This window comes from Somniosus microcephalus, chromosome 9 (assembly GCF_052327205.1).
Source record: "Somniosus microcephalus isolate GS21.2 chromosome 9, FLI_Smic_1.0, whole genome shotgun sequence".
In the NCBI taxonomy this organism is placed as follows: Eukaryota; Metazoa; Chordata; class Chondrichthyes; order Squaliformes; family Somniosidae; genus Somniosus; species Somniosus microcephalus.
The window spans coordinates 59435043-59449959 of record NC_140995.1 but is presented as its reverse complement, the minus strand read 5'-3'; the positions used below and the strand labels follow the sequence as shown (position 1 = coordinate 59449959).

Genomic DNA, 14917 nt, shown 5'->3' with positions numbered 1-14917 from the left:
TTCATATTTGACCCTGAAATGAGCTTCCGACCACATCCACTCCACCACCAAGACCGCCTACATCCACCTCCGTAACATTGCACGTCTCCACCCCTGCCTCAGCTCATCTGCTGCTGAAGCCCTCATCCTTGCCTTTGTTACCTCTAGACTTGACTATTCCATTGCTCTCCCGGCCAGCTTCCCAGCTTCAACCCTCCATAAACTTGAGCTCATCCAACACTCTGCTGGCCGTATCCTCACTCGCACATATTCCTGTTCACCCATTATCCTCTGTGCTTACTGACCTAGATTGGCTCGTGCTATGGCAACGCCTCAATTTTAAAATTCTCATCCTTGTTTTCAAATCCATCCATGGCCTCCCCCTTCCTATCTCTAACCTCCTCCAGCCCTACAACTCTCTGCGATCTCTGCGCTCCTCCAATTCTAGCCATTTGCACATCCCTGATTTTATTCACTCCACAAATAGCAGCCATGCTTTCAGCTGCCTAGGCCCTAAGCTCTGGAATTTCCTCCCCAAACCTCTCCGCCTTGCTATCTCTTCCCTCCTTAAAACCTATCTGTTTGACCAAACTTTTGGTTGCCTGTCCTAATATCTCCTTGTGTCTCGGTGTCAAATTTTGTTTGATAAGCGCCCTGGGACAGTTTACTATACTGAAGTGTTTTTTTTTCTCTAGCAAGGCAGTGATTTAAACTAAGAGCTGGGGAACTATAACTATTACTTTATTAAATTAATAACAACTAGATATACTAATTAATTAATATAACTATAAATAAAAACTTTAACTAAATTAATTCAGGTTATCAATAAGAAAATAAATAAAGAATTCTAGAAATGGCAGGGCAGGATATGTGTCAGGACTGTAGTACAGGAAACTTTGTGGTATCCGGCACCAACGGGACCGGCGTGTTGCCGATCTATCAAAACTGCCGGACATACAAAGTTAATGTTGAAGCATACGGAGGTTTTCATCTCCGTATCTGACAACAAACACTGTTGCATAGCAACAGCTTCTAAAGAGTCGGCTGCAGCTGCAAGTGTCTCTAGCTGAAGCTGTTGCTATAGCTACAGACCTTGCAGTGGCTGACTGGGGGGGAAAAAAAAGAACGAGATCTAAAAAAACTTACAGAAAACGGCTCCTGATTTTTGCCGTTAGATCGAGTATTCCGGACATACAACCTCCGGATAAACCAAAGTTTCCTGTATGTAGGAGTTTGTGGACAGTGAGACTGTCCCGGGTTCCCACAGCTGCAGGAAATGTCTCTGCTTTCAGTCACTCCGGCTCAGAGTCATTGAGCTGGAGTGCGAGTTAGAAACACTCCGAAAGGGACGGGGAGGAATTTCTGGATAGTTTTATCCAGAATACAGTCACACCTCAGAGGAAAGCACAGGTTCAGGAAGGGGAGGGTGTGACTGTTAGGGAGCTGGGTAGCGGGGACTTAAGAGAGGTTGAGAAGCAGGTCCCACGGACACTGGTCCTGCCCAACAAGTACGATGTACTTGCTACCTGTGAGGTCAAGGAGAAAGACTACGGGGAGGACAGCCACAATGCAGACCAAGGCACTGTGGCTCAGAAGGCTGTACAAGGGGGGGTGAAAGAGCAGAATAGAAATGTGGTAGTGATGGGGGATTCTATAGTTAGGGGGATAGATAGCATCCTCTGCAGCCATGAACGAGAATCATAGAAACATAGAAGATAGGAGCAGAAGTAGGCCATTCAGCCCCCCTGCTCCGCCATTTAATGAGATCATGGCTGATCATCCAAATTCAGTACCCTATCCCTGCTTTCTCCCCATATCCCTTGATCCCTTTAGCCTTAAGAAATATATCTAACTCCTTCTTGAATATATTTAATGAATTGGCCTCAACTGCCTTTTGTGGTAGAGAATTCCACAGGTTCACCACTCTCTGGGTGAAGAAATTCCTCCTCATCTCTGTCCTAAATGGCTTACCCCTTATCCTTCGTCTGTGACCCCTGGTTCTGGACTCCCCTGCCATCGGGAACATCCTGCATCTAGTCTGTCTAGTCCTGTTAGAATTTTATAAGTTTCAATGAGATCCCCTCTCATTCTTCTAAACTCCAGCGAATATAAGCCCAATCGACCCAATCTCTCCTCATACGTCATTCCTGCCATCCTAGGTATCAGCCTGGTGAATCTTCGCTGCACTCCCTCCATGGCAAGAACATCCTCAGATAAGGCGACCAAAACTGCACACAATACTCACCAAGGCCCTGTACAACTCCAGCAAGACATCCTTGCTCCTGTACTCGAATCCTCTCACTATGAAGGCCAACATACCATTTGCATTCTTAACCGCCTGCTGCACCTGCATGCTTACCTTCAGCGACTGGTGCACAAGGACACCAGGTCTCGTTGCACTTCCCCTTCTCCCAATCTATTGCCGTTCAGATAATAATCTGCCTTCCTGTTTTTGCCACCAAAGTGGATAACCTCGCATTTATCCACATTGGGCAGATGCATGGCAGATAATCACCCAACCTGTCCAAATCATACTGGAGTTTCTCGGCATCCTCCTCACAACACACACGCCCACCCAGCTTTGTCCCGAAGGGTGTGTTGCCTAACCGGTGTCGGGGTAAGAGATATCGCGAGGCGACTGGAGAGGAATTTGAAAAGGGAGGGGGTAAATCCAGTTGTTGTCCATGTCGGAACAAACGACATAGGTAGGAACAGGGAGTAGGTCATTTGAAGGAGTATCAGGAGTTAGGAGCTAAATTAAAAAGCAGGACCTCGAGGGTAATAATCTACCGAGCCACGTGCAAATTGGCATAGAAGCAGACAGATCAGGAGAATTAACACGTGGCTAAAGGGCTGGTGTGGGAAAGAGGGGTTCCCTTTCATGGGACACTGGCACCAGTACTGGGACAGGAAGGAGCTGTACCGATGGGATGGGCTCCACCTGAACTGGGATGGGACCCGTGTCCTCGCGGAAAGGGTAAATAGGGAGGTGGCAAAGGCTTTAAACTAGTAAGATGGGGGAGGGATCTACAAGAAATGAAACCAGCCTAAATATAATCAGAACAGGAAAGAAGAGCGTAGGAAAGAGTAAAGTATGGGAGGACATTGATGGTCAGGGAATAAATAGAGTAATAGAACAGGAGAGAAAAAGATGGTTAAAAATAAAGTGAACAGAACTGCTAAACTGTGTACAGCAATGCACACACTGTCCATAATAAAACAGGAGAGCTGGATGCAATCATGCATTGCGAGGAACCAGATATAGTAGGGATTACTGAGACATGGCTACAGAAAAATCAGGACTGGGAACTAAACATTGCAGGGTATAACATATTTAGAAAAGATAGAGAAGGAAAAAGGGGAGGTGGAGTAGCTGTACTTACTAGGGATAACAATGACAGTAGAAAAAGGTGACGCAGCTATCAGCTAGACAGAAACAGAATCCATGTGGATAGAGATAAAAGACAAAAGGATCAATCACATTAATAGGGGTAGTCTACAGACCATCTAATAGTGGAAGGGAGGTGGAGGAAGAAATATGCAAAAAAATTAGGGAAATGAGTAAAAAACATAGAATAATAATCAGGGGGGAATTCAACTACCCCGATATTAACTGGACAGAAGAGGTAGGTAAAGGGGATAAGGGAATGGAGTTCCTACAATATGTACAGGACTCCTTTCTAACCCAGTATGTAAAAAGCCCAACAAGGGAGGATTCGCTATTGGATCTAGTAATGGGGAATGAACCAGAGCAGTTAAGAGAAGTAAAAAGATGGGGAACATCTAGGCAATAGTGACCATAATATAATACGCTTTGAGATAATTGAGAAGGACATAAGTATGACGAAGTCCCGGGTAATAGATTGGAGAAAAGCTGATTTTGAGGGGCTGAGAATAGAACTTGGGAAAATAAAATGGACATCAATATTGGCAAACAATGATGTAGAACAACAATGGGAAACATTTTAAATGGTGTTCAACAGAGTCCAAGAAAAATATATTCTGCAAAAAACAAAACAAAATAAGCACTAATGGGACACCATGGATGAATAAAGCCATAAGGGAAAAAGTGAGGGTAAGGAAAGTGGCATATATTAAGTACAAAAGCAAAATACTGCGGATGCTGGAAATCTGAAATAAAAACAGAAAATGCTGGAAATACTCAGCAGGTCAGGCAGCACCTGTAGAGAGAGAAACAGAGTTAACGTTTCAGGTCGATGACCCTTCGTCAGAACTGGAAAAAGTTGGAGATGTAAAAGGTTTTTAAGCAAGTGTAGGGGCAGGGAGGGGGGGGGAGGGGAGGAAAGAACAAAAGGGAAGGTCTGATAGGATGGAAGGCAGGAGAGATTAAGAGACAAAAGGGATGATGGTGCAAGGCAAAAGAAGATGGTAATGGGACAAGTTAAGAAACAAAAGATGAGTCTAGATGAAGTGTAAATGGCAATGGTAGAATGATCAACAGCTGCCATGTGAAAAAAAATAGGGGCCGATGTTATGGTCTGAAATTGTTGAGTCCAGAAGGCTGTAAAGTGCCTGAACGAAAGATGAGGTGCTGTTCCTCGAGCTTACATTGAGCTTCATTGGAACAGTGTAAGCGGCCTAGGACGGAGAGGTCAGAGTGGGAGTGGAGCAGAGAATTAAAGTGACAGGCAACCGGAAGTTTGGGGTCACCCTTAAGGACTGAATGGAGGTGTTCTGCAAACGATTTAGACTTAGGAATCAAAAACACAATTTCTAAATTTGCGGGTGACACCAAATTGGGCGGAGAGGGTAGTCAATACTGAGGAGGAATGCAACTAATTACATGAGGACATTAATAAACTTGCAGAATGGGCATATAATTGGCAAATGAATTTCAACACAGTTAAATGTGAGGTATTACATTTTGGTAGAAAGAATAGGGAGGTCACATTACTTGGAGGGTGAGAGTCTGGGTGGGGTAGAGGAGTAAAGGGATCTAGGAGTACAAATACACAAGTCGCTAAAAGTAGCGACACAGGTTAACAAGGCCATTAAAAAAAAAAGCACTCGGGTTTATTTCTAGAGGGATAGAATTGAAAAGTAGTGAAGTTATGCTAAACTTGTATCGAACCTTCGTTCGACCACATTTGGAGTACTGCGTACAATTCTGGTCGCCATATTATAGAAAGGATATAAAGGCACTGGAGGGTGCAGAGAAGATTTACAAGGATGATATCAGAAATGCAAGGGTATACCTATTGGGAAAGGATAAACAGGCTGGGTCTCTTTTCACTTGAAAAAAGAAGGCTGAGGGGTGACCTAATAGAGGTCTTTAAAATTGAGAGGTTTTGATAGAGTAGATACAGAGAGTGTTTCCACTTGTGGGGAAGAGCATAACTAGAGGCCATCAATATAAAATAGTCACCAACAAATCAAATAGGGAATTCAGAAGAAACTTCTTTACCCAAAGGGTGGTGAGAATGTGGAACTCGCTACCACAGGGAGTGGTTGAGGCAAATAGTATAGATGCATTTAAGGGAAGGCTAGACAAGCATATGAGGGAGAAGGGAAAAGAGGGTTATGCTGATACATTTAGATGAGGAAAAATGGGAGGAGGCTCGAGTGGAGCATAAATGCCGACATGGACTGCTTGGGCCGAATGACCTATTTCTGGGCCGTATATCCTATGTAATCTTGTGTAAAGTTGCTATATAAATGCAAGTAATAGTTGTTTGTGTTGGTACCAGACAGCACCAGCCGAAGCCCAGTCTATAGACCTCTCTCTGACAGCCAGAGCCCCTTGAGGTCGCCCTCCGCGGACATCTGTCTGGGCAGTGGAACATATTGATTTGCTTATGAACTCTTGTTGATGCATTTCTCTCATTATATCGGAGCTTGGCATCTTTGCTGACAGGAGTCTTGAGCCAGTTGGTGAGGGTATAGCCCTTGTCCCCCAGCAGCCAGCCTGCCACCCGATGATCTGGGTGGTACAGAGGGGGCACTGAGGATTGGCGCAGGATGAAAGCATCCTGACTACTGCCAGGAAACTGGGCACAGAGCTGCATGGGGGAGGGGGAGAACCCAGAGGAGAGGGGTGTGAGGGGAGAGAGCCAAGTTCTGGGGTTGGGGAGTGAAAACCTGGAGGAGAGGGGCGGTGGGAGAGGTCCGAGTTCGGGTGTGGGGAGAGAGGGAGCGTCCGGAAGGGAGAGGGCTGAGTTCCTGGGGGGGGGGGGGCGAGGGGAGATGTCCGAGTTCCGGGTGGGGGGGTAGTAGCATTGGGGAGAGTCCGGGGCGGGGGCAGAGTGGTGGGGGTGAGGGAAGAGGGCTGAGTTCGGCGGGAAGGCGAAAATATATTTATAAACTCAGGGATATACCTGTTTATACACTGTATGAATGGAACCGCGTTTATGTGTTCAACCATAAATGTATTTTGATGCTTTGGCAACATAAGATGTACCTTATCATGCCAATAAAGCGATTTGTATTGTATTGTATTGTATTGGGTGGGAGGGAGAGTCCGGGGTAAGTGTAGAAGGTGCAATGCTGGAGGTTTTGAAAACAAATGATAGCCTCTCTTCTCCCCAGGGAGAGTTCGGATTCTTATTGCTACCGATCTTGCTTCGCGTGGGCTTGATGTGCATGACATCACACACGTGTTCAACTTCGACTTTCCTCGCAACATAGAAGAGTATGTGCACAGAATCGGGCGGACTGGCAGAGCAGGGTAGGTACAGCTTCCATCATTCAGAGACTCTGTTTCTCTACCTCTGTCTCTGTCTGTCTCTCGGCGCTCTCTGTCTCGCTCTCTACATAGGAACAGGAGTTGGCCATTTAGCACCTCAAGCCTATTCCATCATTCAATGAGATCATGGCTGACCTGTGACCTAACTCCATATACCTGCCTTTGCCCCATATTCCTTAATATCTTTGGTTAACAGAAATCTGTCAATCTCAGATTTTAAATTATCAATTGATCCAGTATCAATTGCCTTTTGCGGAAGAGAGTTCCAAATCTACCGCCCTTTGCATGTAGAAGTGTTTCCTAAGGTCACTCTTGAAAGGCCTGGCTCTAACCTTTAGGCTATATCCCCTAGTCGTCAGCTCCCCAACCAGTGGAAAAGTTTCTCTCTCTTTACCCTATCAGTTCCCCTTAATATTCCAGGGTGTGGCGACACGCCACCTCTGGACATAATCCGCTCACGGCGGCACAGACAGTCTAAGCAGAAGCCCCCAGCCGGGGGCCCTTTCCTCCAGCAACTTGTTTCCCGCAGGGACAGGCTGCCGGGAGCACTTCCTGTCTGGGAAGTATTTAAGTGGATGCGCGGGCTTTTCTAGTTCCTGTTTGTCATGTGGTTGGAATAAAGCAGTTGTGTTTTCAATAGCTCTGGTCTCGACTCCCACGTTTGCCGCGGTATCTCAACACTGGTGACCCCGACGCTCAGGACGAATCCTAAGCTAGCATGGCGGATACAAACGCAGTCACGGTTAAATTACCAGACTTTTGGGAGAACCTCGCCGAAGCCTGGTTCGTTCAAGCTGAGTCCAGATTCCGGCTGAAAGGCATTACAGTCGACGCCACGAAGTACGACTACCTCGTCGCCTCGCTCACCTACGCTACAGTCCCCAAGGTTTGGGCAGCGCTGCAGAATCCACCAACAGAGGGCAAGTACGAACACCTGAAGGCTGCGCTACTTAAAAAATTTCAAACGTCCTCTTACCAGCGCCACTGCCAACTCCTGGACCTCCCCGGCCTTGGTGACGCTTCACCATCAGACCTGCTTTCCCACATGCTGTCCCTCTCAGACGACAAAAATCCCGGCGCCCTTTTTCGCACGCTTTTCATTCGGCAGCTCCCCGCCAGCATCCGCCCGCTCATTGTGGAGTCTGACTCCACGGACCTGAATGATATAGCCGAAAAGGCCGACCGGCTGCTCTCTGCACAGGCCGCTCGCGACGTCGCGCCCGACCTCACGGCAACGACCACGCGGTCTTCCCGGGCCGCTAGGCCCGACCGCCCTACCACTCCGGGTCACTGCTACTACCACACCCGTTTTGGCGCAAGGGCTCAACGCTGCACGCCACCGTGTTCCTTCAAACCCCCCCCCCCCCCCCGCACCGGCCCCCGCGATGGCCGCGGGGCAGAAGGAGCCCCTACTGTACGTCACTGATGACAGAACCAATCGCCGATTTCTGTGCGACACAGGGGCCCAGCACAGCATCACCCCCGCCTCCGCCCTCGAGATCCAACGCGGCACACGGGGTATCACACTGGCTGCAGCCAACGGCTCTGAAATCCGCACATATGGCACCCGCATGGTCACGCTCGACCTCGCGGGCCGCCGCTACCGCTGGGAGTTCCTCACAGCCAAGGTCCTCTGCCCACTCATCGGCGCCGACTTCCTACGCGCCCACGGCCTCCTTGTCGACATTCCGAGGCACCGCCTCGTCGACATCAACACTATGGCCCCCATCCCCGGCGCCTTTACCCCGGCCCGTTCGGCCGGCCTGACGACCTACTGCCTCGCCAGAGCCACGGACGACTACTCGGCACTTCTAGCTCAGTTTCCCGCCCTCACAAACCCGACCTTTTCGGCCAAAGCCGCCAAGCACGGTGTGGAACACTATATCCCCACCACCGGCCCCCCAGTTTCTGCCCACGCCCGCAGACTCAACCCGGCCAAGCTGGAAATCGCGCGGGCCGAGTTCACCAACATGGAACAACTCGGCATCATCCGCCGCTCCAGCAGCCCTTGGGCCTTGCCCCTCCACATCGCCCCCAAGCCCGGCGGAGGCTGGCGCCCTTGCGGGGACTACCGCCGCCTCAACGACGCCACCACCCCCGATCGATACCCGGTGCCACACATCCAGGACTTCTCGGCCCGACTGGCCGGATGAACCGTCTTTTCCAAAGTCGACCTGGTGCGCGGTTACCACCAAGTCCCCGTACACCCCGCGGACATCCCCAAAACGGCCGTCATCACCCCATTCGGCCTGTTCGAGTTCCTGAGGATGCCCTTCGGCCTCAAGAATGCAGCACAGGCTTTCCAGCGCCTTATGGACTCAGTCCTCCGGGACCTGAACTTCCTATTCGTCTATCTAGACGACATTCTCGTGGCCAGCTCCTCCAAACAGGAACACCTCGAACACCTTCGCATCCTGTTCGGGCGCCTAGCCCAACACGGGCTCATCCTCAGCCCGGCGAAGTGCCAATTCGGCCTAACCGAGATCGATTTTCTCGGTCACCACATCACCCCTGCTGGGGCCGTCCCCCTGCCCAACAAGGTGCAGGCCGTCCAGCAATTCCCCCGCCCCACAACCATCAAGGGCCTCCAGGAGTTCCTCGGGATGGTGAACTTCTACAACAGGTTCATCCCCAGAGCCGCAGCCCTCATGAAGCCCCTATACGACTCCCTCCGAGGAAAATCCGGCAAGATGGACGTAGCCTGGACCACTGACACGGCAGCCGCCTTCGACGCCACCAAAAACGCGCTCGCCGACGCCACTCTGCTCGCGCACCCGAGGGCCGATGCCTGGGTCGCGCTCACCACCGACGCCTCCGACCACGCGGTCGGGGCCGTGTTCGAGCAGTGGGTCAATGGCGCGTGGCAGCCACTTGCCTTCTACAGCCGCCAACTGCGCCCCCCGGAGGTCAAATACTCCACTTTCGACCGCGAGCTTCTCGCACTCCACCTGTCGGTCCGCCATTTCAGGTTCCTCCTGGAAGGCCGCCCCTTCACCACGTATGTGGACCACAAGCCACTCACATACGCGATGGCCAAGCACACCGAACCCTGGTCCGCTAGGCAGCAACGCCAGCTCGCGGCCGTCTCCGAGTTTACTACGGACATTCAGCACGTCTCCGGTAGAGACAACGTGGTCGCCGACTGCCTTTCCCGTCCCGCCGTCTGTGCGAATCACCTCGCGGTCGACTACGCACAACTAGCAGCGGCCCAGCTCACGGACCCAGACCTCCTCTCGGCGGCTACCAGCCTGCCAGGGCTACGCCTAGCCAAGGTCGCGCACGGGCCCGAAGCCACGGCAGTCACGTGCGACGTCTCACTCGGCCAACCCAGGCCGGTCGTCCCTGAGACCTGGCGCCGCCGCGTCTTCGACGCGCTCCACGGGCTCTCTCACCCGGGTTCCCGCGCATCCGTCAAACTCCTCTCCAAGCGCTTCGTCTGGCGCGGCCTCAGCAGAGATGTTCGGACTTGGGCCACCTCCTGCCTCGCCTGCCAACGGGCTAAGGTACAGCTGCACACCAAAGCACCCCTGGGAGACTTCGAGGTACCCAGCCGCCGCTTCGACCACGTACACGTCGACATCGTCGGTCCCCTGCCGCCATCGCAAGGCCAAACTTATCTCCTCACGATGGTCGACCGCTACACACGCTGGCCTGAGGCAGTGCCGCTGACCTCCACCACCACAGCCGACATCGCCAGGGCGTTCGTTAACACCTGGGTTGCGAGGTTCGGCGTACCGGCCGACATAACCTCCGACAGAGGCGCCCAGTTCACCTCCGAACTCTGGACGGCCACAGCACGCAACCTCGGGGTGACGCTCCACCGCACCACGGCGTACCACCCGCAGGCCAACGGACTTTGTGAACGCTTCCACAGGTCACTCAAGGCCTCACTCCGCGCCGGCCTGCAGGACAGTACCTGGACTGACCGCCTACCGTGGGTGCTACTCGGCCTACGCACCGCGGTCAAGGAAGACCTCCAGTCCTCGGCAGCGGAGTTAGTCTACGGACAACCGCTGCGCGTCCCAGGCGAATTCCTTCCGGAGCCTACCAAGCCTTGGTCGGCCGAACAGCAGCGGCTCGACTCTTTCTCTTCCGCTCAGCAGTTCGCCCCACTTCCGGTCAACCGACACGGCGAACTCGCACCTCACGTCCCGCCAAATTTACAGCAGGCGCGCTTCGTCTTCGTGCGACACGACGCGCACCGCGGGCCCCTGCGACCCCCGTACGACGGTCCGTACGAGGTACTACAAACCGGGGACAAGGTCTTCAAGCTGCGACTCGGCGACAGGGTCGAGACAGTCTCCATCGACCGGCTCAAACCAGCACACACAGAACCAGGGGAACAGGTCCCCGTGGCCCAGCCTCCAACTAGAGGCCGTCCCCCCGGCAAGCCAGCACAGCCGGCGGCGAACCGCCCGACCCAACCAACCAGACCGGCGACCACTCAGAGCCGCTGCGGCAGAACCATTAGACCACCGTCACGACTCGTCCACTCCTCCTAAGCGGATTCTGGGGGGAGCTCTGTGGCGACACGCCACCACTGGACATAATCCGCTCACGGCGGCACAGACAGTCTAAGCAGAAGCCCCCAGCCGGGGGCCCTTTCCTCCAGCAACTTGTTTCCCGCAGGGACAGGCTGCCGGGAGCACTTCCTGTCTGGGAAGTATTTAAGTGGATGCGCGGGCTTTTCTAGTTCCTGTTTGTCATGTGGTTGGAATAAAGCAGTTGTGTTTTCAATAGCTCTGGTCTCGACTCCCACGTTTGCCGCGGTATCTCAACAAGGGAATACAACTACAATTTGTGAAATCTCTCCTCGTAACTTAACCCTTGGAGCCCAGGTATCGTTCTGGTAAATGTACGCTGCTCTCCCTCCAAGGCCAATATATCCTTCCTATGGTGGGGTGCCCAGACCTGCTCACTGTACTCCAGGTGTGGTCTAACCAGGGCTTTGTATAGCTGCAGTATAACTTCTACCCCCTTGTACTCTAGTCCTCTAGAGATAAAGGCACCAGTCCATTAGCCATTTTGATTACTTTCTGTACCTGTCCATGACATTTTAATGATCTATGTGTGTGGAAACCCCAAGTCTCTTTGGACCTCCACTGTTTCTAGCTTTTCACCGTTTAGAAAGTAACCTGATCTTTTTAGGTCCAACGTGAATGACCTCACACTTGCCTATACTGAAATCCATTTGCCACAGTTTTGCCCATTCACGTAATCTATTTATCACTTTGGTGAGATCTGTGAATTTAGGCAGTTTTGAAATTGCTGGTCTCCAAGTCATTTGCAAAAATGAGCATCACTGAGCCGTGTGGGCAGTTTCCAGCCAGCATCTTTCATTCCCTGCTCATTGCTTTCTCTGCTCATTGCTTTCTCCCAACAACCCATTGTTCTTCATTCTGCCATTCCTCACACTGTTGCATGTGCTATCTCAGTTTAAGTGTGCTGTGTTCTCTTTCAGTCGCACAGGCTCCGCTGTAACCCTTGTCACAAGGAGTGATTGGAGATTTGCTGCGGAGTTGATTGCAATTCTGGAACGAGCGTGTCAGGTAAGTACCAGTAATTCACTGATTCAGCTAACTACTCTAGTTTAACGGCCCATGTGAAGGAGCAGGTAAAGAGACTACAATCAGGTATAGGCTGAATGAAGAGTCAGGGCTAAATGGTACACTAACTTCAGTGCTGAACAGATGAAAAAGGAGATTTTCTGCTATGGTGTTCCCGGCACAGCTTTAGAGCATCTCCTCTACCCCAACCCCTGTAAAACGAACCGATGGAGAAACCTACGGCTGGGACTGTGCAATTCCCCAACAATGCAGAAACTGAAAATCACCCCTGAAGTCAATGACTCAGTCAAGAAATAAATAGAACAGCTTTGTTCAGTCACTGGGTGTTACTGCTCCCAGATACACATGATGGATCCAGTGTCACTGGGTGTTACTGCACTCAGACACACATGATGGGTCCAGTGTCACTGGGTGTTCCTGCACTCAGACACACATGATAGATCCAGTGTCACTGGGAGTTACTGCACTCACACACATGATGGATCCAGTGTCACTGGGTGTTCCTGCTGCCAGATACACATGATGGATCCAGTGTCACTGGGTGTTCCTGCTCCCAGATACACATGATGGATCCAGTGTCACTGGGTGTTCCTGCTCCCAGATATACACGATGGATGCAGTGTCACTGGGTGTTACTGCACTGAGATACACACGATGGATCCAGTATCACTGGTGTTCCTGCTCCCAGAAACAGATGATGGATCCAATGTCACTGGGTGTTCCTGCACTCAGACACACATGATGGATCCAGTGTCACTGGATGTTCCTGCACTCAGATACACATGATAGATCCAGTGTCATTGAGTGTTACTGTTCCCAGATACACATGATGGATCCAGTGTCACTGGGTGTTCCTGCACTCAGATACACATGATGGATCCAGTGTCCATTATAAAAGATGTAATAGCAGAGCACTTGGAAAACAGTGACAGGATCGGACAAAGTCAACCTGGATTTACAAAAGGTAAATCGTGCTTGATTAATTTTCTGGATTTTTTCTGGATGTATCTGGTAGAATAGATAAGGGAGAACCAGTGGATGTGCTGTATTTGGACTTTCCAAAAGCTTTCGATAAGGTCCCGCATAAGAGATTAGCGTTTAAAGTTAAGGCACGTGGGATTGGGGGCAAGATACTGACTTGGATAGAGGACTGGTTGGTAGACAGGAAGCAAAGAGTTGGAATAAACGGGTCTTTTTCTGAGTGGCAGGCAGTGACTAGTGGGGTACCGCAGGGATCGGTCCTAGGACCCCAGCTATTCACAATATATATTAATGATCTAGACAAGGGAACTAGATGTAATATCTCCAAGTTTGCAGACGACACAAAGCTGAGTGGGCGTGTGTGCTGTGAGGAGGATGCCCAGAAACTCCAGTATGATTTGGACAGGTTGGGTGATTGGGCAGATGTATGGCAGATGCAGTATAATGTGGATACATGCGATGTTATCCACTTTGGTGGCAAAAACAGGAAGGCAGAATATTATCTGAACGGCAATAGATTGGGCGAAGGGGAAGTGCAACGAGACCTGGGTGTCCTTGTGCACCAGTCGCTGAATGTATGCATGCACGTGCAGCAGGCGGTTAAGAAGGCAAACACATGGCCTGCGTAGCAAGAGGGTTCGAGTATAGTAACAAGGATGTCTTGCTGGAGCTGTACAGGGCCTTGGTGAGACCACATCTTGAGTATTGTGTGCAGTTTTGGTCGCCTTATCTGAGTAAGGATGTTCTTGCCATGGAGGGAGTGCAGCGAAGATTCACCAGACTGATACCTAGGATGGCAGGAATGACGTATGAGGAGAGATTGGGTCGATTGGGCTTATACTCGCTAGAGTTTACAAGAATGAGAGGGGATTTCATTGAAACTTATAAAATTCTAACAGGACTAGACAGACTAGATGCAGGAAGGATGTTCCCGATGGCGGGGGAGTCCAGAACCAGGGGTCACAGTCTAAGAATAAGGGGAAAGCCATTTAGGACAGAGATGAGGAATTTCTTCACCCAGAGAGTGGTGAACCTGTGGAATTCTCTACCACAGAAGGCAGTTGAGGCCAATTCATTAAATATATTCAAGAAGGAGTTAGATATAGTTCTGAAGGCTAAAGGGATCAAGGGATATGGGGAGAAGGCAGGGACAGGGTACTGAGTTTGGATGATCAGCCATGATCTCATTGAATGGCGGAGCAGGCTCGAGGGGCCAAATGGCCTACTCCTGCTCCTATCTTCTATGTTTCTATGTCACTGGGTGTTCCTGCATTCAGACACACATGATGGATCCAGTGTCACTGGGTGTTCCTGCACTCAGAACCACATGATGGATCCAGTGTCACTGGGTGTTGCTGCTCCCAGATACACATGATGGATCCAGTGTCACTGGGTGTTACTGCACTCAGATAGGCATGATGGATCCAGTGTCCCTGGGTGTTCCAGCTCCCAGACAGACATGATGGATCCAGTGTCACTGGGTGGTACTGCTCCCAGATACATATGGATCCAGTGTCACTGGGTGTTCCAGCCCGCAGACACACACGATGGATCCAGTGTCCCTGGGCGTTCCAGCTCCCAGACAGACATGATGGATCCAGTGTCACTGGTTGTTCCTGCTCCCAGATACACATGATGGCTCCAGTGTCACGGTGTTCCTGCTCCCAGATACACGTGATGGATCCAG

At 50.9% G+C, this 14917-nt stretch overlaps 1 protein-coding gene across 5 annotated transcripts in view; it reads left to right on the top strand.

Moving 5' to 3' along the window:
* Nucleotides 1–14917, top strand: part of ddx43 (DEAD (Asp-Glu-Ala-Asp) box polypeptide 43) — a 117885-nt gene that overhangs the window by 95030 nt on the left and 7938 nt on the right. For 3 of the 5 annotated variants that reach the window (XM_085996631.1, XM_085996634.1, XM_085996633.1), the window contains 2 exons: nt 6526–6664; nt 12144–12231. In XM_085996631.1, coding sequence (XP_085852757.1) covers nt 6526–6664; nt 12144–12231 — 227 coding nt within the window. The remainder of the gene's footprint in view (nt 1–6525; nt 6665–12143; nt 12232–14917) is intronic. The other 2 variants (XR_015079499.1, XM_085996632.1) reach the window with 1 other exon arrangement.